Here is a 26,327-nt window from a genome sequence, read left to right as displayed (position 1 = left end):
TGTTTGCATCCCAGATACTTCTCCGTTTTACAGTACTGCTGGCACACTCCAAAAGAGACTGTGCCCAGAAATAAGCAACAGGAGACGCCTGCTGTAAAGACCTTATGTCCAAGTGATGCGGTCTGCACAATTTCATGCAAAAAGCAAGGAGCAGGTCTAGTCTATGCTCATGCTACTTTATAATGAAGCTTTGCCTCAGCAAACAGCACATTTACTGATGACGCACCCGAGTTAAACTCTTTCTAGGTGAGAGGTATCAGCCTTTCGTTCAATTTCACTAACTCTCCCTCCCCTCTTTATTCTTTTCACATAGTGTAGAACAGCTTCTTCCTACGTTGACAAGTGACATCCTCAGCTTTCTCCTTCGGACCTCGCGTGACCAATGACTTGGCTCTGTTGCTGCGATCTGGTGTAATCAGGAGAAACAGGTTGATCCACGCAAAAAAGAGTTTCTAGATACTTCACACACAGCTCCACATATACGAACATGTTTGTTGCTCCCCTGAGTTGTTTACATCATGAAGGAATTGAAACTCTTTGAGCTTCTGAAGGAAGTGCTGAAATAACGTGCCTCCCTCTTTATATTGTATTTGTCAACACACTTTTACATACACTTGTGTTTATGATGGCAACACGTACAGAAAATGTTATTTTATGATGATAAAATCTTTCCCAGTAACATACAGAAATGAGGAGATGAATACACTTAGCAAGCTAACTCCACTGCTCCACTGCTGCTAACACTACCAGCTTGTCAGCTGGACCAAGCTACACATGCCCAGTGTCCAGCAGTCAAGAGCAGCAGCAGCATTTGCGTTTTTATTTCAGTTCTTTTGAGAACTGCAAAGCATTTCCTAGGTGTTAGTTAGCTTCAAAACATGCTACGGAGATACCTCAGTGTTACTATCACATTTTACAGACGGATTGATTGACCCAGGATCAAAGGCTGTATGCAAAAGCCACAGGGATACAGAATGACCTGGAGCACCCCCTCAACCTTCTCAGCTTCCTTCCAGCCACCACCAAATCTTGGCCATGCTGCTGCTGGAGTCCCCAAGGCTCCCTAGGCAGCAGCAGCAGGAGGTGAGGTTCAGGTGGACTTGCCCATATTTAGCGTGCAGGCATGAGAGGGACACCCATGCTAAGGTGCACCCATCTCGTGCCACCTTTGCCAAAAGTCTCATCATCTAATTGGAGATCACAAATCAACTCAATGACAAAACAAAGCACAGAAGTAGAATTCATGGAACATAGAGATTTTCTTTTTTTCTAGGTGGAAAATACTCTATTCGTTGAAAGTGAAATATTTTCTCAGATCCCGCATGGAATTTCTGGTCGCGACTCCCTTCCAGCACCGCCGACGCACCAGTCTCCAGGGTGGCCGGCTACCACCTGAAAGACTCAACTCCCTACTCATGCTCCAGCACAAAACACAAAGTCTCAAGGTGAAGAAAGAGACATTCAAAAAAGAAGGGGGTGGGGGAGCAGGTAATCTATTTTCGACGTGGTTCAAACCAGAAACGTTGCCTCTGGTTCTCTTAGCCTAAACGTGGGGCATCACTTTATTTGGTTCAATAATGTTTCTCCTGACACATTTGCTCTTTATGAAAGAAACTATTGACAGAAGAGGTAAGGGTAAAGAACTGTTCTTCCAATAAATTAATTCTTCACAGCCTCTTTCCCTTCAGAGCCTCTTTCTTTCTTGGGTGGAGGAGGAAAATGTTGTTCAAGACACCACTCATTATGAAAACTTTTTCTAAGGGAAGCTGGGAAAGTAGATGCCTTTCCATTAAAAAGCCTTTTTGCTGCTTCATATTATCAATAGAATAGCACTCGCATCATAGCAGGTCCCATAACTCATGTCCCTCTCCCATATGTTGGTATGAATATTTTATTCTGCAGCAACTAATCACATTTTTAACGTAGAGAACATTACATAACGCCAGAGACAGCATTATATAATGCTTTACAAAAGATTTGGAAGGATCTAAAAACATAAAGAGCTTTTAACCAAATACTTGGATGGTAAGTACACTCCTTTTTTCCATTCAGAACCGAAAAAGATTCTGATTTTTGTTGCTTGGCATATGGAGCTCGGTAGGCTTTTACAGCTCTGCCTTTAGACAGTCAGCTCTTAATTTAGGACCTGTGATTACTAATTTAAATGTCCTTCGGAGTTCTCAGTTCTTTCATCATCAATTTTTCCTATGTCAATAAATGGATCATCATTTACTAATATTATTAGCAAGACCTAAATGCTCCAAGATTATTAAATACCTTAAATTTTCATCTGTTGCTTTAAAATATTTATTTTACTAGAAAGCCTAACTTTCAGATTGATATTTTCCATTTTCAGTCTCTGTTCAAAGGTAGAACTTCCAGAGCAAATACAAAAATTAAAGTCTGCTATTCTGAAAGTAAGAACCAGCACATTATTCCCACACTAAAATTATTTTTTAATTGGCAGAAACAGCACATTAGTTGCAATTTGCAATATGTAAAGGTTTAAGAATCGTAAGTCTTGTCCCTCTAAATTATGAAGTCACCTTAGGTCAGCGAAGAGCTTGCACCCAGCTGTTGCAAGGGCAGCAGAAGCAGCGAAGGCCGGTGCCGCGCTGCTGGGGACCCATGCGTGTGCTGAGCTGTTACAGCTTTCTTTCTGGACAGCCTCTCCGCTCTCTCCTGTCCTGTTGCTAATTTTCATGAAATTTATAGGAAGAGGGGAGGAGTTGGGGAGGAAATAAGAGCAGAGGACCTCAGATAGAAAATACAGACAAACCATGAAACCAAGCTACCACGCCCACCATCATCTTTCCAGCTGCTGCTCTTAGACCAAGGTTTTCTTCCAACTTATGAAGGCTACATTCCTACAGATTTCTGTTAACAAAAATATAGAATTTCACCCTATTTACACATATCTCTGAAGTATATACTTAAATAAACACTAATACCTAAAAATCTCATGATTCAACAACTGAAGCTCAAAGAAGCTGCAGGAAATATTAAAACTTAAAATAAAATTGTGAGAGTTCCAATCTTGAATCTCTGTTTGGTACAGTACAATTGGGCCTGGCCTTTCTGTTTCATTTTATGAAAAATTAAGGTATAAATGGCTGAAAACCCAATCCTGATATCAGGGCAGGGTGTCTGGGTGACACACTGCATATTATGAATGAGAATATGTCTGCAGCTGGTGGACCAAAATGCAATTTATTCACAGGGTATTCCTATTACTTGTATGTTATTTCCTGCCAGGAGGGTCTTTCTTCCAGTGTTCAGAAGAGATGGAAAAGATGGTCATAGATGTTAAAAAGGAACAGTTGCAAAGAGCCTGGACTCTGGCATTTTGCTGCATATGTCTTTAGAACTGGCCAAAGGACCAAAAGTTACGGGGAAGCTCACTCAAAGCAATCCTAACTACGAGCCAGCAGAAATAATCATAAAGTAAGATTGCACTAGCTTATTATGTTAAATCTGACTTTGTATCTGAAAAAGAAATATGAGCACATACTTCACCATTTATGCAAAGAGATACATTTTGGGTGATAGCTTAACGCTAATGACAAGCACCTGTCCAATAAAATTACTACACCAGATCTGCTGCAAACAGTTTTCCATTTTTTTCCACTGTTAAAATAAACTGTCATATGTTAATAGCACAATAACGTAGATCAGTAGGGCAAAGTGGGCTTTGCAGAACTAAGGCTCACTTCCATCATTTCCTACCTTCCGTCAGTAGTGAGCTGGCTTTCAAACAGCCGACAAGATCATAAAGCAGATGTTTGCACTGCACCAGAAAGCAACTACAACAGAGCTGGAACGAGAGAAGCAGTTACGTGCTGCACAGGAGTGATTCACAACGAAACAACTTGCCCTACACTAGCCTGTTTTCAAACAGCGAATTTAATCTCCTTCCATTAATTTGAGGGCACGCTCTAACATGATGGACTATGTGCCTTTTAAATCGTACTTGCATCTGAATTGTTTACGTGAAGGACTGTGATACTTGGCCCAAGCTCTCCCATCAGAGCAGGGTCCATCCGTCCTAAGGGAGATGGTGCTCCTGGGCGAGTTGGTATCACTCAGGGACCAGGGCTGGAAGAGATGGCAGCTGGCCACTACAGCCTCACCTACAATAAAGCAGTGCGTCTCGTGGGATGGACAGTTTTGCCTAGTGTAAGGATCGGCTACATTAACGACGGGAACAGTTACCTCCAGCACCAGGGAAGACGTCTGATGAATGAAATACCTTCTCTCTGCAGGGAACGGGGATACATTTCATTAATTATTACCTTCCAGGGTGCACTCACTTGCTTCTGCCTGTGCTGAATTTCACGTAAGCCCTCTGTTGAGTGTCACGTACTCCCACACTGCCTGAAGTGCTAGATTCTGTGTTTGGGTAGCTGGTGCAGCTGACAGATGTTTACAAACTCATGTTATCTGCACAGCTTCTTTTTGCCTACCCATCTGTGCTCCCCGATAGAAAATTATTCTACCTCAGGCTGGAATAACTTATGATTGTGAAATTAACTCATAATCTGATTTTTTTTTTAAGCTGGTAGTATTCAGAGATTTTCAGTTGTAGATGTTGTAGTGGCCATTTTAGGTTGACCCATGCTGCTTATTTCAGACTCAGCCGTTTGTAAGCAGGCAGCTGGGAACGTGCAGCACAACAGCGTTTTTTAAGAACGGCAGAACTCTGATCAACCAGAGCTTTTGGAACATACAATTGGTCACAATTTGCACATAGGTTTGGTGCAGGAATAGGCCAAGTTCTTAAAAATTCTTATTAAAAAATTAACACACATTCCTCTCTGCTTTTAGCAGTAATGAGGAGACAGCTAGGTTTAGGCCTTTGTGCAACACAGTCAGTGTCGTTACTGAGGAAGATCCGTAGCGGGCTTTCCAGCCGGCACAGCAAGGAGCTCTCCCGTCTCGCAGAACCAGCACTCTTCACTGAGAGGTGACAACAGAAGAAGTCAGTGTCTACTGCCTGCATCTCTGAACAAACAACCGGTCACAGATTACTTAATCCTCTTGGGAGGAGGGAACAGCAGTTTCACCTACACCAATTGCCTTCAGCAAGAGTATCTCCAGGAATGAAAATGCTCCTGCATCTAAATCTTCCATTTGTCCCTTCAGCTGGCACTAGGACTTACAGTGTATATATTTCTTAAACTCCTCGAACATGAGCTGTCACCCTTCTCTTCTCCAGCTCCTGAGAAATGCACTGGGGCCTTCCCTTGCATCACTTGCTGGGAGTGGGAGCACAAAAACAGCTGGGGATTTTCAACATTGCAGTAGGATTTCAGCATAGGAACTGGGATCACTAGTTTTCTGATCCCTCTATTACAGGAAGGCCTTCCAAAATGCCAGTCGTGTGGGGAGGGAAGACAAGACCAGAGACTACCATCACTGGAAAAATAGAAGCATTTAGCCTAAAACCAGCTGGAGGTTAATCTCAAACTTCATCTACAGAAAGGTTCTAGATATGGGAAAAGCTACCTATGGAGGGAAAGGCAGAGCAAGAGGTCAGCTCTAAATTCCTAGTCCAAGCAACTTCAAGGTATCTCACCCTGAGCGGGGGCTTATCCCCGAGTCTGAACTTGCCTCACGCTGCCGCTGAGCAGCAGCACGCTTGTGTGCAGGCAAGGCTCCGTGCAGCCCTCAGGGACAAACCCTGCACGCCGCGGAGTAGCTGTTCACTTGGGCTCAAGCTTGCACTCATCTGCAAGTCGAGCCCAGCCTGGCATCTATCACGTAACCCAGCTGCCCTTGCAGCAGCACCAGGAGATTTGGGGATCTCTTTTACAAGAGCCCTGATGTTGCTTGCCACAAGGCAGCTGGGCTTTGCAGGCAGCTTGAAAGTAGGCTCAAACGGTGTGGACGTCTGCCAGGAGCAGACCCAGAGGCATCCCCCCCCAGCAACAGTAACCAGTACTACAGAGGAAATTACACCAGGGTAATTATTTTACCGGTATCTACCTTAGTTTAGCACTGATACGGATATAATCAGCAGGGACAAGGAGGCAGGCTGGGCTTTTAACCCACACCTTGAAGGAAATCAGGGTGAGAAACCCAGAAGCCTGACTTCAAACACTAGTCAAAGATCCTCTATAAAGCAGTGACCTACTCAATTTCAGCAGGGCAGCGTACTAGCTCAGAACTTAAACAGGCTAATTAAAGTATTAATTAAGGATTGCCTAACAACTTCAAGCCTTTTCTGCTTTCAAACCGTTCATAAATTAATTCTAATTGTGTAACAATTAAAAGTATTTTCCCATTTCCGATGAACTGAACTGTAACTGAAGCTATTGCAAATAAACATAAAAGACAGATGATAAAGATGGTAATAAGCATATTGCCACTGCGTCTTGAATAGTCACCAACACTTCTTAGCAAATATCATCTTTCACAACAACAACAAAGGGTAAGAGCACAAGGCTATTTCATGCAGTCATCAAAACAAAATGCACTGAATATTATATTTCATACTAAATACATTACCCTGGCAGTTTGACACTCAACATTTCAATAGATATTGCGTCTCTATCAACATTTGCGCTGAATTTCTGCAGATGGACTTTTAAGTATCAATAGAAGATTACTTTACTTGTCACACTAAAAAGATTTTAAAGGATGCCTGCACACACTTCATTTTTAATTTTTTTTTTTTTTTAAAGGGAAACGAAACAGGAATTCAGAAAGACGGTGATACCGAAAGGTCAAACGCTGTGCTCGGTAGCAGTCTTTTGTGTGTGGCGTTCTTGCAACAGCTAAACTGTCTCTCGTCCCTGATTTGCCCAGCAAAGAATTGGAAGCTTTTGGTAAAGCTAAACTAAACTAAACTAACGGTGTTGCCAAATCTCACCGATCTGTTTTGAATCTTCAGAATACTTTCATATATATATATTTTTTTACTGTGCAGGTTCCTGGAGACATGTAAATACATGAGAGCCTCAGTTTTCACTGCAAAACCCAAGCAAGTAACCACCAAGAAAAAAATAACCCACTAAGTTTCCAGACCTTGTGAAAACATGAATGTCACAGGGTCACCAAAAAAAAAAAAAAAAAAGAGAGAGAACAGCAATATATTAGCCTAGGAAATGATGTGAATTTTGAGGTAAATACTAGAGTTCTAGAAATTGGAAAATTTAAATTAAAAAAAATGTACTTAGTGCATGCTGGTCCCTGGTTCTCTGCAACGCCAGAGCCTTTTGCACCGGCTGCACACCTTCTCCCATGTTCAGAGTGGCCACTGACCAGGTCAGACCTCAGCGGCAATTCCTCGTCACGCACTGCATCTCCACGCAAGCATCGCCTCCCCACGATAAGCTTTGATGGGCCATTGCTATGATACCCAACAGCAATTAAGCATCCCTGGAAGTCACTGCTATTCTAGAAATTTAAATTTAATTTTTTCCCGATGGGGGAAGGGGAGGGTGTTTGTTCACTGAGAACAAGTTTCATTACTCACACAGCAAATCTGCCAGTAGACGATCGTGGAATGTATTGTCACCTTTCCCTATCCATTTTGTAAAGATATTGCTTTCTTTCCAGACTGCAAGCATCACTTCTAACTGGATTTTGAATTATAATGTGAATTTTACAAAATTATTGGTGCTATTCATATCGCTAGTTAGATTCTACTGAATGGCAATATTTCCTGCCCTTCCCCAAACCAGCACCTCTTAGTATTTTATATAAAACAACCACGGACAGCAGAAATTGAACACTTCCAAGTAACGTAAAATATTACATTGTACTCAGTAAACAAGGAATAAAACATTTTTATACTTCTCCTTAAACTTATTTGCTTTTTGAAAATATTTACGCTGCATAGAAGACACAAGGTTATTGAGAAATACAGCCAGTTCTTCTTCTTTAATTGAAACATTTATGCTTTTTGTTCCACTAGCAAAAAGCAACGAACAGTAATAATGTAAGATAAACCTACAAGAAACTTATAGATATGATTGTAAAACAACATCACCCTAATGCTTTCATTTAATTACCCTGAAATGCATTCTATTTAATATTCATTACTCAAAAGCCAATTTAAAAGAGAAAGAGGTGAAGGGACTTATTCAGAAAGACGGACTGTCATTCACTGCAATAGTTATCTAATATACAGAAGTTAATAAAGCAGATTAATCTACAAGTCCCTTTAAGCCATCACTGAGTTTAGAACAACTGCCTCTTTGACCTCTAACCCTCCCACTGTGCACCAGTAGCAGGTGCCAGCTGCACTAAAATTATGGCTGACGCGTTTTAACGCAAAGTCTTTTCTTACTTTGCTTCTGACCAGCAGCTGACCCTGTAGGAGCAATTGTTTCATGCGCTGGCCTAAAGGCTACATAAACCAGCAACTGATAAACAAAAGCATACACACACCAGCTGCCTAGCCCGAGGGGGCACATCCAACACTGACGCCCCTCGCGGTTTGCGCTGCGAGCCGAATTGCAGCTTTTTGTTCCGGACGCGAATTCTGGACAATACTTGTTACTTCGTGGAACGAAACTTCTCTCCAGCCCAGGAACTGTTTGCGTAAACCGTATCACGGCTTCGATGATTAAGAGGAGATTCCCAATTTGATTTAGTGCCATTATTAAGAGCATGAAATCTTCGGATACATCACTAATGATGATGTATTTTAACACTAAAAGTCTTAAAATCTAATTACTTGATTCACATGACAATGAACCACAACATGGCTTTAAACAAAGCAGTATTAGAAGAGACACTAAGCTCATTAATATTTTTGATTTCTTAACCGACAGCACTTATGTAGCGATAGCTATATGTTTAGCAATATACTTGAGACCTGGGTTGCTGCTGCCTTTATACATGTGCAGTAAGTAGTGTGTATGAAAAAAAAGTAACCGTATTTTTCATTAAGATAAGATGGTTTTGACATAGTTATTTTGCTGATACAAATTACACAACCACAAAAACAATCAGAGTAATGATTAAATGTAGTTATGTACATGGGAGACTACTAGTGCAAATGTTAACATATTTAAATGGGTTCCCTTCATTAAAAAAATTATATATGATATTAAACCATCAATCATATCGAAACACTAGAGTCTAAATGTATTGTCACTGGTTAAAATAAATGACTTTGAGACTGAATTTTGGCTCACTCAATATGCTGCCTATTCTGTTGCTTAGCCACCCAAGTCTCTGCTGGCTTGGGCTACATCTGGTGTATTTCCATCCCTTTCAATTAATAAAGAAAGTTATGATAGTATTGGATAACATTTTTAAATTGTACTAAGAGGTTGAAAACAGATGTCCCAGTGAAAATCTCTCTCACTGCTGTACCAAACCTTTCAAGGCTCAAGCCTGCAAAGCTGCGAGCTCTGGTCCTCATTCAGCAGAGCATTTAAACACACACTTAATTTTCAGCAGAGGAACCATCTCACCTGTGGCTTTGATCTGCTCCTAATATTAATATGCTCAAATGGGTGGCTCAGGGTGCTCAGGTACTCAGCACCTTGCACAACTGAGCTCTGTCAGTACAATTCAGATTTTTTTTCATGATGTGCTTATATGCTACTGCTTCTGCACAGATTACTCTGCGTGGACCAAGAAGCGTGCGTTATAAAGACATCTCCTCTTGATGTTTTTATTTCAATTACTGTGCATAGCTCCACACTAGCTGTATATGACACTGAGGTTTATCTGAAAAACAAAACATTGCTGATTTTACTACATAAAAGGGAAAAAAGGAAAGTGGCAATTTATAATACATTTTTATGTTAGTAATACCACTTGTTTTTTCATTGCTACTGGCATCTTTATTTTCTGTTAGACATTTACTATACAGTGTGGCTGTGCTGCCTCATTTAGTGCATCTTAGTCACCCTGTTAAGCTCTAAGTCACGAGTGCTCAGCTCCAACAAGCATGCTGTTGATGATTTTAGCTATGAACACTAAGGCACACATCCTCCTGTTACTGCAGTACTGCCCGCCCTGTCCCTGCTCCTTCTTCAGCACTACCGCACTCACCACTACCCACCTCCCCAAAGCTCCCCATCCCTCTGCTCACTTGCATACCTTTCCGCTGCCTACTGCAACACTCCCACCTTCCTTAGAGACCCCTCTCCAGTCTGCGTACTGCAGCTCTCCACCATATCGCCCACCACGACAACCGCCAGCTCTTCCCCTGCCCTGCCGGTTTCTGCCCGCTGCAGCACGCCTCGCTATTGCCCCCAGAAGCGCTGATCCCCGGGCAGGGCTCAGCGCAGACGCGGCCTCGCTCCGCAGCCACCCAGCCCGCAACAGTTTCTGCTCAGAAGCGCAGGGGCTGCGGAGCAGAGCCCACCTGCGGGCGGGCAGGCAGCGCCCGGGCTGCCGAGCCAGGCGGCGGGCACCTTCTGGTGTGCTGCTGGCCCTGCCGAGGCGGCATGCGGCGCCTCCCCACCTCTGGGCAGGCCACACAGCGCGCACAACCTCGCAGGCACCAGCAAGTCAAAGAGGCTGCTTTGGCCGCATACTGTTTCTTGGCACGGCCACCGTGCAGACCTCGGCTAAACATTTGCACAATGTTCAAACTTACCAAAAAAAAAAAAAGTCAATGTCATTATCCACAAGGTTTTCCTGAGGATGATACGCAGAATGTAATCGCCATGCAATAACCTTCCTCATCGCCACCCCTATACATAATGCACCTCTGCAAGAAAAGCCCCGAAAGAGAAGTGATCGCTGAACTGTCACTGAAATGCTGTTTCTATTGAACCAGCCAACCAAACAATTATCCCCTTCTACATCAAGCACGGACTTATTTCAACAGTGGGGAAGCAAACGAATTCTTTACCTATCACGCATGGTTGTTGAGAACATTTGTCAGAACTGTGCGTGGAAGACGCTACAAAACTGATTGATTTGGGGGAAGAACTAACACAAATAGTACTTTACCATTCCAAAATGGGACTAACAGCCTGATCTGTACAATTCTACAAGATGAGCATAACAGAAGATAGAGGTAGCAAAAAATCACACTTTCATTTATAAAACGGAGCAAATATGGGCTTCACCTGTTTTATCTGACATCAAAACATCACTCCTGAAATGATAGCATATGAAGGTAGAAGCCTTTTAAAATTATTTATTAAAGTTCTTTTAATACAACATGATGTAACAGCAATAGTTGAATTTAATAAATTTAATAGTGCTTTCTACCCGTATATCTCAAATTACTTTATGCAAGTTAATTGGGTTTAGCTGCAAGACATCTTCTTGAAGCGGTTGTTTGCAGACGAAGCTCAGACGAAGGAGCTTGCCCAGGAAAAGAAAAGCCTGTGGCACCGAAAAAAGCAAGGCCAAAGTCAACAGCCATAGGTAGGTTTTAAAAGAGTGCCATAACTTAAACAAAAATATTATAAAGTTGTTTTGCTTCTACGTTTTCTATAGCTGCTGCTTGGTAGGGTCACATTTACCATGCAAAAGCGGAGCTGCTACGGGACCTACCTAAGCACAGAAAACACGAACTAGCGGGCTCTAACACCACACCAGCTCCCCGCTGCGGGGCTAGAGGAGACGCGAGCCTCAGCCAGGGACTCGCACCCCCTCGCCGGGCCGCGCCCGGCGCCGCACCGCCCCCGCACGAGCAAGGCCGGCGGGAAGGCCTCGCCCCGGCTGCTGCCCGCTCCCCAGCCCTGCAGGAGGTGCTGCACGACGCGGGCGCCGCCGCCGCGGGGGCGGCCCGAGCCGCAGAGGGGGCCGCGCCGCGCCCGCTCCCCGCTGCCCCGCGGGAGGCGCTCGCGCCCGGGGCCCCCGCGCTGCCCCGTCCCGCCGGCAGAGGGCGCCGCCGCTGCGGGGCAGTGCCCGCCCCCCCCCCACGCCCCCCGCTCTCCCCCCTGGCGCGCCGCCTCGAGCGCCTATCCCGGCGGGATTTTCCCTGCCAAGGCGTGGCTAAAGGAGCACCTACCGCCAGATCGGCGCTCCGCGGCGGCGCGGGGCGCTGCCTCCTCAGGCCCCGGCCCTGCCCCCGGCCGGGCGGAGCCGCCCGCCGCAGGGGGAGCGGGCGCGGCCCCGCTGGGCGGCGGCGGGCGCGGAGCGGGGGCAAAAATCAGGAGCCGCCGTTCCGAGAAAAGAGCCCAGAGCAGTTTCTCTTTCTGCTTAAAAGCGAAAAAGTGACGTAGCGGAGGCGCGGCGGAGCCCCCCGCTCAGGGCGCAGCCCGAGGGGCCGCTGCTCGCAGGCCGGGGAAGTGCAGGTACCTGGCTGCACTTCTGGAAAAAGTGCTCCGACTAGTAAATAATTGCAGTTATCATTGCATCAGTTTAGTTTAAAGAGCTGACAAACCTCTCTAAACTCAAAGCACAATTAGTCATTAGGGTCTAGTTTTTCAGCACTGTTAAGCAATTTGTAACCCATTCCTTTTAATAGGGTTATGCATTACTTAACCGACACAGATGTCTTGAAAACTGAAACCGCTGGTTATGAAGCAGCAACCTTGTTCATTAGCTTCCACGATAGTCAAATCATCTATAAAAACAGTGTTTAATGGCCAGCCGATGAATAATCAATGTCTCACTTTTCATCCGAGTGTGAAAATGAGAATAATCTAATACCTCGTCCCTCTGGTAAAGCGCGAGGCCTTGGGTTGCGTTTCCATTCAGGGCTGATTTATAACCCAATGGAAACCTGATGTAAACATATGATCAATGAGTCCCATCATTGCTGATAATAACCCCCAACCGGCCCACTCCCTCATCTCCAAAGCCATCCCTTTAGGCTATTAGTTTCGTCCAGCTAATCCTCTCCACGATTTCTGCCTGCTGCTTTTACCTTGGCCATCCGTTCAGTCCAGCAGACTCAGAAGTAATTTTATACGCAGCAGAGAGCGGGTGGAATTGATTTTTCACTCAGTGCTCAGTTCCCATCTGAATAATTATCAATTTTACTGCCTCATAAAGGGAAGAGTCAAAATTTCAAATCAATTCAAAAGAGCTTCTGAGACTACAGAAACTGTGCATGAGAATAAAGGTCAAAGTTGTCAGTGACCTCGGGAGATGATGTCAGATATTAGTACACTGAGTAGTTGACATCAGAGGCACTCAATATGATATGACTAGTGCTAATGCAAATCATATTTATGCTGACTACTAGAGACCAGCCATTAATATTTAAAAGAGGATGTGAAAGCCTGCGTTCAAAATAAATATAATATATTCTACAGAATATGAAGTTAATAAAGACAGATCACCGCTTAGTCATACACTGCAAATTGAAAGATTACTGCATATTAACAGATAAAATATTACGTGAAGGATGCCGCACATGCAAGAAAGTCCAGAGTCCAGGTTGCTATTCTGTCCTTCACATTCAAGTCCTTGTACACAGGCTACTATACTGAATAATCTGACATAATCAAACGCTGACTTCTTTGCTAGTTTCCGCAAAACTCCTATTAGACAAGTAAAACACGAGTACCGTGACAAGGAAATCGCATCATATTCTGATAATGATGTCAATAATAAACATTATTGATATTCTCACAATATGCTATATACTGTCAGGAATATATTAGTTACCATTAGTTACTTTTCACCTTCAATGAGAATAGTAAACAAATGACAGTAATAACTGTGTGATGACTGTAACGGTACATCAGTTTTTCTCCAAATGACAGCATACCTATTAGAAAAACACAAAGATAACCACAACAGCCACCTGCATTTTGATAACATCTTCTGTTTTTGTTAAAGCCTCCAGACTTGTGAAATGTGTCTCCTGAAATGGTGTCTTTGGAACTGTATCAGGAATCCAGGAATTCTTGTACATACACATGTTTAAATAGTTTACTGAAGTTTTAACGGAATAGGGCATAAAGTAAATTTGGAGACACGTAACTATTAACATCTTAATCTCACCATAATGCACTCGGGCTACAATAAACATGAATGAGCTGGGAAGGGTGAATCTTCCTAAGCACTGCAGCGACCACTTCCTTTTCAGAAGTACCAAATTTAGTTTCTATTGTATTTACCTTTAGCTGAAAAATCCAACTATGAGTCACCTACTGCAAAATAAAATATTCAAACTCAATAGCAAACAGTCATTCAACTTACACATCTAACTACCAAAATGTGTGGTTCAATGCCATAAATTCATCTTCCTCCTAAAATATTTTAGAGAGTTTTCTCTACCATCTTTCTACAGAAATGTATTGGTGATCTCTCATACCTGATTTTATGAACAAAAATGAAACACAAATAAGAAGTTTTAAGATAGGAACATAGAGCAAAGTACAGTATCCATGCTTTTCAGCATGACGGAAAATATCTTCCATCTTTAGTCATCATGAGAACACAGCTGAAGCTGGTCAGGGTTGCATACCTGCTTATGGAGGTTCATTCTGTTACTAAATGGCCACCATTACCCTGGTGTTCAATACTATTAGGAAATCAGAAAAAAACCAGAAATTTAATGATTCACCTGCTGTAATACTTCTGGGTTCTGCTGCATGAAATGAAGCAATCTTTGTCCATCCTGTGAAACTGCTCTACATCTTACAGTCTTCTTGCCTTCTTTAGCTATGTGCTTGAAGAGGTAGGTAACAATGTAGTCTAAACTAGCGCAACAACTGGAGGAGACAATTGTATCTGCATTAAAAGAAAGAGAAGTTTTGAAATTGTTTCCATAAAAGAAAAATTAATAGAGATATTTTGTCGTACTCAGAGAGCTTAACTTTAGTAATCTTTCTGACCTTAGGCTAACTGATTCATCACCAAGACTATTTCTGATGAATGAAGTGACCAGCTCTGAAGATTACTTTTACACACAGCAGTATCAATCCTTCACTTCATGAGTGCCTGGATACCTCCATCTACTAAAAGTCCTATGAATTTTTGTGGGATCCTGTATGAATGCAGCCACTGCTCTGCATATTGAGAAGTGCATAGCGCGATTTTACTGGTATTCAGTTTCACATTCAGAAGACTCCAGATGCCTGAAAACTAAAATTCTGTTTTGATCTCCCTACTGAAGAGTCAAGGATAAATCAGAAGAGTTATTGTCCAGGTTTCTATCAAGTAGTATTTCTTAATGCTTCCCTGCCCCATGTAGCTTACAATCAGTACGTCAGACAGCAAACGATGAACCAGGGCCGTGAAAGGTAATAAAAAGGTGATCACAGAACAGGCAGTGGTTGCTTTATTTAACAGCTAACAATCAAGTAGGTCAAAATATATTAAGTACAGCTGGCAATGTAACAATGGTCACTGGCTAATATTTCATAAACGTCCCCAAAACAGAAACTCATGACAGCAAAGGATACTGTTGGAAAGCAGAAGCAAAAGCCACTTCATATCTTTACTTACTGTTTCTATACGTAACGGAGATTAAAAGCTTAAACCTACTTGCAGAGTAAACGTGTCTGCCTGATTTATGTAAGTTATTTTGTTGCTAGGTGTTGCCTGCTGTGCCGCTGCTGTGAAGGAGGATTCTGTTCACTTATATGCATCAGCATGATGAGGATAATAGTGTTTTGGTCCTTGTTGCTCACGCACTCGCCTTTCCTCTTCCTCTTGAAAATAGTAGTGCAGCCCTTCCCCCTTACCAGCTGCTGTCTCCTTCTGGCCTGACACCTGAGAGACTTCTTGGACCCATGAACAGTGGCTGCAACTTTAACATTTGCAACTGTGATCTCTCTCAGCTCCAGTTTTGTAGTTTTGGTTAGAGACGCATTTTTAAAGAACTGCTAGTTCCTCACGACACCAACACCAGCCAAGCTCTGTGTACACATTCACTGCTTTACTTTGCTGAGTGCACGGTTTAGCCATAACTGAGATTCTCTGCAATTGCAAACACCGTATCCAAATGAGAGGAGCATTTAGGACTCTATCCTGTTTCCACCGACTTCAGCTAGAACTTCTCCAGGCCCTTTGTAGTTCACAGTATTTATTTTAGATGGGCCACTGGAGTAAGAGATGTGTGGGGGTTGCAAAAGGAATTAAACTGTTAAAATGCTCATTTTGAGGGAAAAGGGATTAGAAGGATCCAATTAAATGTACCTTGAATTCTTTAAACTACGCTAATTTGGAGGCCTGCCAACCTTGCAGTGTTCATTTAAACACATCCCTCTAGACACTGAAGTATTTTGATCTGTGTCTGTTTAACTCCTTAAGCTCTGTGCTGACACTGTTAACTCTTTGCCACCTAAAAACTAATTCTGTTTTTCTAAGAGCATTTTGAAATAAATACTGAGAAAACATTTACAGGCAAGCCAGCTACAAATGGACTCCTAAGACTTGATTCTCCAAAGCATCTGGCTGACTTACAGCAGGAGGTTAAAGGGATCTAACAGCTCACGGAAGTGAGCTAGGATGTCTTGACTCTGTCTCCACTGGACCAAGGGACTTCCCACGACTGAATTCAACAGAGCAGGATCTTCGAAAACGTTGCCTGCACCAGGCTGAGTTCAAAGCTACGATTCTCGCCACAGCAGATGGCAGAATCTGGCGCTCATTGTGCTCGCAACTAAGAGAGTCCTGCATATAAACTAGAAATGCAATTCATGGTGGAATTGAATCACCATCAATAACAACAAGTGAGATATTTGAAAATACATATTTCATAGGAGGGCTCTGCTGTATTTCTAAACCAGTGCTTAACTCTATTTCTTTTTAAATTGAATAATACAAAGTAAATCACTATCATCAGTTTACAAAACAGCAGTAGTTCTAAACATGCTGATACTGTACAAGTAGATATTTTACATTCGACAGTAAGTGATTTTAGCAGGACAGCAGACAGGTCTATGCTATCATTTGCTCATGAGAATCTGATATGAGTGTTAAGAGCTACTTAAATTTACCCATAACTATATATCAAATATGCTTCTCTATGCTCATTTTTCCTTTTGATTGCAAGGATATAACAGACAGGGAGCGTCAAGCAAACTCCCTTGAATGACTCTTCTGGGCATGTGGAACCTTGTGGTGGAGCAGAATAGCTTCTCACTAAATCTTAATGAGACAAGCCAGCCAACCAAATAAATAGAATAAAGTGAAACAAGGAGCTACTAATTCTAGGCTATAGAGAGAAGAAATGGATGGAAAAGATAGAATAGAGAGAGTAAAAAAGACACTGAGATGAAAGCTTGGATAATCAGGAAAAAATGCAGTCAAACCAAGTTTCTCACTTCCAGTCAGCTCTTATTATCTGTGAGCTAATTTGGGGGGTTTTTAAGCAAGCAGACTGTGGTCACACAAGATGCCAAAACTAGCTCCATGTGTGTCAGCAGTGTGGCTCCAGTAATAGTTCAGTACAACTTTGTTCATACCAAACTGGGCTCATACCTGCTGGCTAGGTAGGTGCTGGTGGTGGGGAGGTGACAAGGCTGATGACTCTGGGCACCCATCAACATCATCATCGACTGGCCCTTTTTGTTTTCTTTTTCTCCAGCGTGCATTCATTTTATGCTTTTAGGGCTGAATTAACATGCACTTTTTTATTATCTGTGTGTTTTTGCCTTATGTAGGTAATCCCAAGCAGCCATTAGCTCAAGTAACTGAATATTGAGTATGTATGTTATGTTATCAAAAAAAAAGTCAACAAAAAACCAAACAACTTGAGGATGCCTTTTGGTCTTAACAACATGATAACAGCATGCTGAAAGGGAAATTGGTTTTGAACAGTTTGATGACATTACTGAATCGCTGCAAATTAAAAGATTTTGGGCTGTTTTTCACATAAAGGTAAGGAGAGAGAGTTAAGTGGTATTTTCCCTGTCCATCAATTTCTTACAGTTCAATACCAGTATTATTTGCCTTTGAGACTAAACCTGGAAAGTAAATGGATTTAGCAATTTAACATCTAAATTAGGCAGCGAGACAGAAAAAATGTTTTCCTTTTTCCTCAATGAATAGCATACTGTACTATTAATCATATGAGAATTAGAAAAGCTTCACAGAGATTAGGGTGACAACATGCCAGGCAGACTACATTAAAAGGCTCTGATCCACTGAGTCAGCTGTGGAAAAGCCAGGTAAACACTTTAGAGGAGAACTATTGGAGTGTTTATCCTCACAAGAAAGCTCAGACGAGGACTTCCATTACAGCTGATTTACTGCTAGGGGCTTCCTAAGGAATACATATTATTTCGCAGGATTTCTAAACTGTGGAATCAAGCAAGGTATGTATTCAGAAACAGAATGCACATTCCTTAGAAATAAGGATTTGGGGAATGTTTATCCTAGAGCTGATTGCAATGTGAGCCTCAAAGGTTTCGCATATGTGAAGGGCATAGGGGAAAGTCAGATACCCTCTTCCATGAAACAGGAGTGATCTCTTGGTATTTAATTTCTAAAATAAAAAGCTATTTCATAAGCATTTCTGAAAATGACTTGTATGTTCTAATCAGTTTAAAACACAATTCCCCTTCAGATGGCTTATAGCCCTGACTCGACTATTAGGAGGAGATGGTTTTTTGTGGCATTGATACAGTTCAGTGAAAAAAGCTACACTGGGTTACACTTGCCCACTTACCAAGGGCATAAGGATGTATGTGACAAATTAATTCATAAGAAATACATTTTTATTTCACTGTCCAACAGTTGGAAATGCCCCGGATACCAAGATTTTCAAAGGAATCAAAGTTTTAGAAGCATAAATCTTAAGCAAATGCAGTGACAGATAACTAACTCCCATGATGATGATAAAATCTGTATTAAGAGCTAAACACTCAACAAGTAATTCATCTGGACAAGTCATTAAAAGAGTGTGGAAAACTACTCACTTCACTACACAAATAAAATTTTTTGAACACAAAAGATGAATTTAATGGCTTACATGAATATCATGTACCAAACCTTCAGTAAAGTTAGATGAAGTTAAAAAAAAACTTAAACACTTTGTTTTAGTCTCCTACAACATTTGTATTTGTTTTAAGTGATGTAGGTATATTAAGTAAAGGCGAACTAAAGGAGTCCATTGATTAAGAAAGTCTGTGGGCTTAGGGAACATGAAAAAAATGAGCTGTTAAAATTTCTGTTGATACTTTTATCAGAAGAATATCAGGAGTTCAAATCAATTGAAGTTTCTAAGAAAACATCTACACTCCTAAAAATTAATAATTCTTCATGATGAAACTCCTAAATACCTAAAACACAAAAGTTTTAAACTACAATTTGAAATACATACTTTTCTTACCCTCCCCCACCTCCTTGAGTGAGAGGAGAAACACTTTTTGAGGGAAAAACACACCACATCAATGCTGAAGTGTGTATAGCTTTTACATTTTCTTCTCTCTCTTTTGCATGAATCCAAATTGGGTTTCAAAGAGATTGTTAAAGTAAAGTTGGTATGTTAGTGAATTATTAAAATGAATATAGCCAATATCTCAAATGGAAGAGACGTAATGTGGAATAATAACAGAGATGACGAACACAGCTTGCTAAACTGGTAGCTGTCAATCAAGCCAACCTTCAGCGCAATATATTCATTTGCGAACAATAAACAGGCAGACTCACAGCAGAACCATCCTACAGGCAGAAATTGCTGTACCATCATTATATACGACAAAGCACTCAAAATATTTGGGGGAAGATGGATTTCAGCATTATATAATATAATGACCTGAATACTTCTTTACTACTGTTGCTTAGCTATTCACTTCCCATTTGCTCTCTAAGAATGGTTTCCCTCTTGCAGCAGGAACTGCTGAATGTGTTTGCCATAGCAAATGCTTTGTGAGTCTCGGTGCATTCATGCTTTCCTTTGGGGCTTGACTGACACTTGGCGGTAATGAGAAACACTAGCTATTACAGAGAAACATCTATACACACAACTGTTAGACATTCCCATTTTTCTCTTAATACACCACCCTAATCAGTGAAGACTACTGTAAGGTTTTAGGCAGCTTCCCAGTCAAAAAATTTATAAATGCATGATATTCTTATGTGATCAAAATGTAACTCATTTATTTTTTCTTCCCCCAAATGCCCTGTCTTCTTCTCCATATCCTAAATGAATTTTAACTATCCCCTCCCCAAATAAAACTTTCAGACAGTAATCTGGTAAAAAGAGTACATTAAACAGTGCAAAACAATTAAATGACCTGCAATCAGACTGCTGCGTTTTTATCGTTATTCAAAGTATGCTTCTTTTACACCGATTCCACTCTAAAGTGGAATTACATTCAGGAAGTACTGAATAATTAAAAAAAATCAAGTTTCTTTTTTCTACTGATAGAGATATCTAAGTTTCTCAAATCATACCCTACCTGTGCAGAATAAGCACTATTTATACAACAGCTATGCCAATCAAATAAAAGCAATGCCCCGCAGATTCTTGTACGTATAGAATCACAGAATCGCGGAGGTTGGAAGGGACCTCTGGAGATCATCTAGTCCAACGCCCCTGCTCAAGCAGGGAAATATACTAACACATTTTACTTCTGCCTGAGTTTCGCTGAAAATCTCTCCATTAACTTTTGGAGTTACAAATAAATCTTAAGTATCTATTCCTTGAATTCTTTCTTTAGCTGAGTTTAAGTAATTCTTACCTAGTGCAGTTAGTCCTTCAGATATTGAGGTAAGAATATAGATTAGGACATGGGGTTCTAGGCTGGTAATGAAACTCATATGATCTTGGGTCAGACATTCCAACAGCGGGTAGTAGGCCTGGCTTAGTTTTCGATATTGCTGAAAAAGAAAGTATACATTGATAGTAAATACGGGTGTTGACAACATTAACAGCCGATAGAAAAATTATTTTACATATTTTTTATCATGTGATCAATTCTAATCTAGCCATTAAATCCGGACCTTTTTATAGACAAAATATTTTCTGTTTTATGGTATATTTCTACTTTTCAAATTTCCCACAGAATGTAAGCTCACTATTAGTCTAACATAAACCCTTTGTAATACCATAACGGTATCAGTCTAGCAAAAGCAGCCCACCACGGTGCTCAGGGCTTCAGTTTGACAGGACGGCAGCCGGCAGGAACCTCGGCAGGAAACCTTGTTGAGATTTATCACAGATTTCCCCAAAGCATCTCCGAGATCCACCTTTGTACGTCAGCTCGCTGACTGCCAACAGGCTCCGTGCAGGCAAAGGCACCTGCCTGAACCCATTGCCACAATCAGCATCCTGCTCTTAACAACCCTTATTTAAGGCATTTATTTTGGGAATTGCTAGTAAAGTGCCAAATGTGTATATTTTACTATAGAGCCAATACACTGATTTGGTCTGAGAGCAACTTTTCCAGTTCTAAGGGCTGTCTTTTTTGTGGCAGGCACAAATCTGGGTATTAACCACCTCTAACTATCTAGCTTGTCCCTTACTGCGAGAAAATGGCAGTTCTGAACAAAAACAGCATCAAGAAAGTGTCACAGTTCAAATTAAGGCTGATAGTGCACAAGACTTGCTGTCTTCCCACAGAGAAGTGAAAACATGGAGTCAAGACAGCAAAATAGTGTACTTTAGTTTTAAAGTTTTTGATTTTGCAGAAAATCTTGCAGAAAGTTAAAAATTTTGTAGAAAATACACAGTTACAATTTACAGATTGAAACTAATTGCAGAGCAGCTGAATCTGTGAGGATGCTTTCCAGTGCACCCAGGTAATTTAAATAGGTGTACAACCATAAAAAGGGACAGAATTTGGCTTTTCGCTTTTTCAAAACAAGCGTACTGAAAATTCTGGAAACGCTGCAGTCTCATATGCAGTTCTATCATACCTGCGTTTTAGATGTCGCTATATAAATAAATTCAAGTAATTGGACTGAAAACTGCGTTTGAGCTGTTCTAGATCCCTCTGTCTCATTATAACAATACAAAGTCTGTGGTGGTGTTATTTCACATTTCACGTAAAGACTCCCAAGATGAGTAATTGCTTACTAGCAAGTCACTGTGGGATACTGAAAGCAGCATTTTGACAAAGGCCTGAAGTACATTGTCAAAGTGGTTGTCCCCGTACAACTTGAAGACGCCAAAGCTGACATAATTTCCACATAAGGCAGATTTGAGTGCAGAGTAACAGATGGAAATGCCCTTGAGTTTCAACGGATAAACCTGATCTTTTGACAAAGTCCCAAGAGAGAGGATCTGATTACCTGTTTTCATAAAAAGAAAGAAAAGAAAGAAAGAAAGAAACTTATATAAGCGGCTGAAAATCTACAATATTTTGATGGCACTATCTAAATTAATTTTTTTATTTGTCTTTATTTTCATTAATATTTGCAAGAAAATTTGTTTCTGCAGTTGATGTAAAAAGATTGGTTAAGTAGGCATGACTAGAGCTTAAAAGCAACCAAAGATTAGAATGCAAAAATAAAAATATAAGCTACGGAATTCCCATTATTGATTTACACCCATGACTGGGTCTTTTAGCTTGAATTCCTTAATCTGAACAGAGTAGCAACACATGGTTTTATAGTTTCGCATGCTGTAGCATAGCCTAGTTTTGATCCATTACCATGAAGGTCTCTTGGGATGGTTGCTGATGTATACACACACTTAATATATCCCTCAGAAAACAAATATGACCATTACAAAAGCCTCTATTTTACCAGTCACAGATGGGAATGACTTTAATTAAACTCCATGTTTATAATGTAAAAATTGCAGCTAACTGTAAATATTTGCTGTTGCTATTAACAGGCAACAGTGACTTTTGGCTCTGCTGCGCGGCAGCACAGTAGATCCCTCTGCAACCTTCCATACCAATCTAACTGTTCATAAGGCCTCATGACCAAGTTTTCTAAGCATCTTGTAATAATTTAATGCTCATCCTCACAACACCCCAGAGTTAGTCTGTCTTCATGACTAAAATGTGTTTTTATAACCTGAAGCAATTAATGAAAGTGAGCTAAAATACTGGAAACGAACACAGCAAAGATTAAGCACTTAAGTTCTACCATGAGGCAGCCTCATTAGGTCAGCCCCAACTGACGTTGCCCTTGGCAAGCCCGGCTTGCGCTGAAACCAAGTGCCTGCTCCTGCACTCTGTTATTACTCAGCAGCAGCTCATGCTTGTTAACTAGACAAAAATGACACGTAACCTTGCATTTTTAAAAGTATTCTTACAAATAAAAGCACAAGAGTCTACAGATCATATGCTCAACTCACCTGCTTTTGGTATCTAACTTCGCTGTTGTGACTATTGTGACACCTTGGCTTAAGGAGCAACAAGTGAAATGGACTATTCACCATTTAAAACCCCAAACGCTGCCAGCTCCAAGAGGTAGTTATGACAAATAAATTTTGCTTCTCTAATAGGCTATTCAAACATGCCCCTAAAAATCTTGCCCGAGATCGCCTAGAAATCACAGCGGTGAATTGGGGAACTGAATCCGAGGCCTCACAGAAGCCACAGAATAACAGCCAAAACAGTGAATCACTTTCTCCCTTACTTGGTTGGCTACTAAACAGTGGTGTGGCAACCTTAGCAATTACTATTAGTGTCCATTCAGAACTAATGTTTAAACTGACAAAAGCACAGGAACATAATATTGTCTAATACATATTAAGGCCTGACACAAAACTGGGTCTCCCCACAGCTTTCCTTTCCACCCATGCAAATTGCCATGCGCAGATCATACACCTCCCTTACTTTCATTCTTTTTTCTTCATGTTACTGATTACCAACAAGGAAGAATTTACATTTTACACTTTGAAAAATTAGATGGAAAACCTTGTTTCTAAGCATGCAACCCATCAAAATATTACCCATTTGGTATAGCTTAATGCAATATCATAAAAAGAAGGATAGTTACCGTTTAAAACATTAATGTTCTTCATCACTTTTACCTAATACAAGGCAGCATATCTGGCAGATTGTAAAGGAAGAGTACACTAGTATAATAAAAAGACGGGAGTCCAATCAGGGAATTACTTAGAAGTAGTAGCTGAGGCCTACAAGAAGTGGGAACGGCATCACTAGAACTACGGAAGACAGGAGAAGAATCAAATAGCTAGGAAAGATGCTCATTTACGACGAAACTTGAGTTCTCTTGATATCAAAAGTTTTAATTTTTATGAATGAAAATAAAGAATTTTGATGATACTGTAAATGATACTGTAAATGGTCATATAAGTACCTCCGCTCTACTGAATAGTGTAGTCATGAACACAGTGTGCAGAGGCTGCCATCCCAGTGACTCCCACTGGATGGAAATTCCTTCCAAATGGGGTTAAATCCATTACCTTAAAAATTACCTCAAGCCAAAAGACTGTCTTTAAAAAGTAGAACACATCAGAAAAAGATGATCATCTTCTCATGTACCTGGATAGTGTTTATTGTAATACTTTATATTATCCAGAGATTACATTTGAATAAAATTAAAATAAAAAAAGATAAACTCCTTTTAGCCTCCTACAGTAACCACTTTGGACATCCCAGCCATGTCATCTGAATTAGCCTCAACCTTTTTGAGGAGACTTACCCTAGTAAATGAGAAAATCAGTGAATTTCAAATTCTGGGAAAAAATTCAATTTTGTCTGTGAGATAAAGTGGGAAGGAGCACACTTTTTTTTTTTTGAAAGCCACAGTATAAACAGTGTACCATTTTTACGACAAAAGACAAAAAGACAAAAGTTTCATAACCTGACCTTATTTGGTTTTCTCCACTGCTAAATCCTCAGTTGCAAAGCTGAACTTAAGTAATACAACTGTGTATCTGGCTTCAGAAAGAAGGCAAGGCAAAGTCCTAGACCCACGGCAAGGAGAGCCTTCAAGTTCATCGCTGAGCTCTCCCAGGGCGGCACCACGGGGTCCCAGCTCCTTGAAGCGCTCGGTAAAATATGCAACACCAGATGGAAAGAGCTCAGGAGTTGTCAACGCAGCAATTAGCTACTTAATATGGAAATTAATTGGAAGTCAGTGGAAAAACCAGAATGCTGAGGAAAGAGGTGGAAGGAAACTAGGACTACCATAGCCTGGGAACACAAAGGCTGGCGGGTACATGCTAGTGCAGAGCTGCCATCATTTTTATTACTTCAGAAAAAAACTACTCTATCATTAAAACTTTAAATCCATTTATCAGCATAACATCTTCAATATTGGAAGGCACAAACCCCGCTGCCCCACCCTGGGCAGGGGCAGCAGAAGGGGAGATCAGTGCCTAGCCCTCTAGTAAAAACCTGGAGAAGAATTTGGGATTAGCGCAAGATAAAAAGCTGCTTTTTGCAAGTGGATAGTGTCCACAGAGAAGTGTTCTGCGTTCGTGGGCTCGTTTTAAAAGAGCCTAGGAGTAGGAACAGTTGATTTCAAACCAGCAGCAGAGGTGAAAGCCCTTGTGGTCCCTGTTACCAATGCCCCAAGCCACCAACCTATGATTCAATGGAGATAGTGCTAGAACAAAGACTAGCGCTTTAGCATTAGTTATTGAAAAAAATACCAAGTATGGTGCTATGCCTGACTACATAAAAAAATGATCTAGTTGTAACATTTAGCAGGAGCTTCAGGGGAATATTTTCACATACCACGAATACTACTGAACATAAACTAATTTAGTGAGGTACCTGGAAGCAGGTCAAGAACAGCTCCTCAGCCATGGAGGATCTGTTTACATTCATAATCCTTGTAGTTGAGGACCAAAATACATTTTTATTCATTTCTATTGTTAAAAGAAACAATTTAAAGAAATGAAATCAATGTAATAATGATCTTTTGCCTGCAGAATTTAAAAATTATGTTTGAAATTCACAGTTCTTGTCAAAATGAAAACTCTGTAGAGACTAATCAGGGAAGTTCTGGTGTCACTACCGAGTGTTAAAAGTAAAATAAAAAAATCCAACTTACACCAAATTCTTAAGGCTCTCTGCACAGCATATTCCGTCCTCCCTCCCACACGCGGGAGCACACCAGGACGGGCACCTTCCCTTTCCCTGCCTTCCTAATTGCTTCTACAGCAGCAGCTATCAGACAAATATCATTAGCTTCTGGCTGAGCTGCACTGCAGCAGGGCCTGTTCTACAGCTCAGTCCAATAAGCAGTATTTATAATAATACAACTAAACCGTGTCTTAATGTGTGTGAATTGGATGGAAGCTAAAAAAGGACTTTGGTGAGCTTAAACAAAGGTTGTGAAAATTTATCATATTTATAGGGAAAAATTTATATTGTGTCTTCCTCCCTTTCATATTTTTTATTATTCACTGCTGCCCCATAAAGATGGTTTTGAACATACACTTTCTTGGCATTTAAAATGTTAGGGCAGAATAAGGAAGTGGCCATACATAAAAAACAAAAGTAAAACATGAATCAAAGATGAGAGATAGCTTCACAACTAATTTTTTAAAGCTGCCACAACAACAAAACATGCGTAAAATCTCTCAAATCAGCACTACAAGCAAGCACAGAGCCAAGATA

The 26,327-nt window shown here is 41.0% G+C and overlaps 1 protein-coding gene across 1 annotated transcript in view; it reads right to left on the bottom strand.

Annotated features, from left to right (window-relative positions):
- Positions 1 to 26,327, bottom strand: part of RANBP17 (RAN binding protein 17) — a 170,292-nt gene that overhangs the window by 11,138 nt on the left and 132,827 nt on the right. The window contains exons 23-25 of the mRNA XM_067305085.1: positions 21,854 to 22,068; positions 20,517 to 20,655; positions 14,447 to 14,613 (exon numbers count right to left, since the gene is read on the bottom strand). Of these exons, the coding sequence (XP_067161186.1) occupies positions 14,447 to 14,613; positions 20,517 to 20,655; positions 21,854 to 22,068 (521 nt within the window). The remainder of the gene's footprint in view (positions 1 to 14,446; positions 14,614 to 20,516; positions 20,656 to 21,853; positions 22,069 to 26,327) is intronic.

Source organism: Apteryx mantelli, chromosome 14 (assembly GCF_036417845.1).
Source record: "Apteryx mantelli isolate bAptMan1 chromosome 14, bAptMan1.hap1, whole genome shotgun sequence".
NCBI lineage: Eukaryota > Metazoa > Chordata > Aves > Apterygiformes > Apterygidae > Apteryx > Apteryx mantelli.
This window is presented reverse-complemented; position numbering and strand designations above follow the sequence as displayed.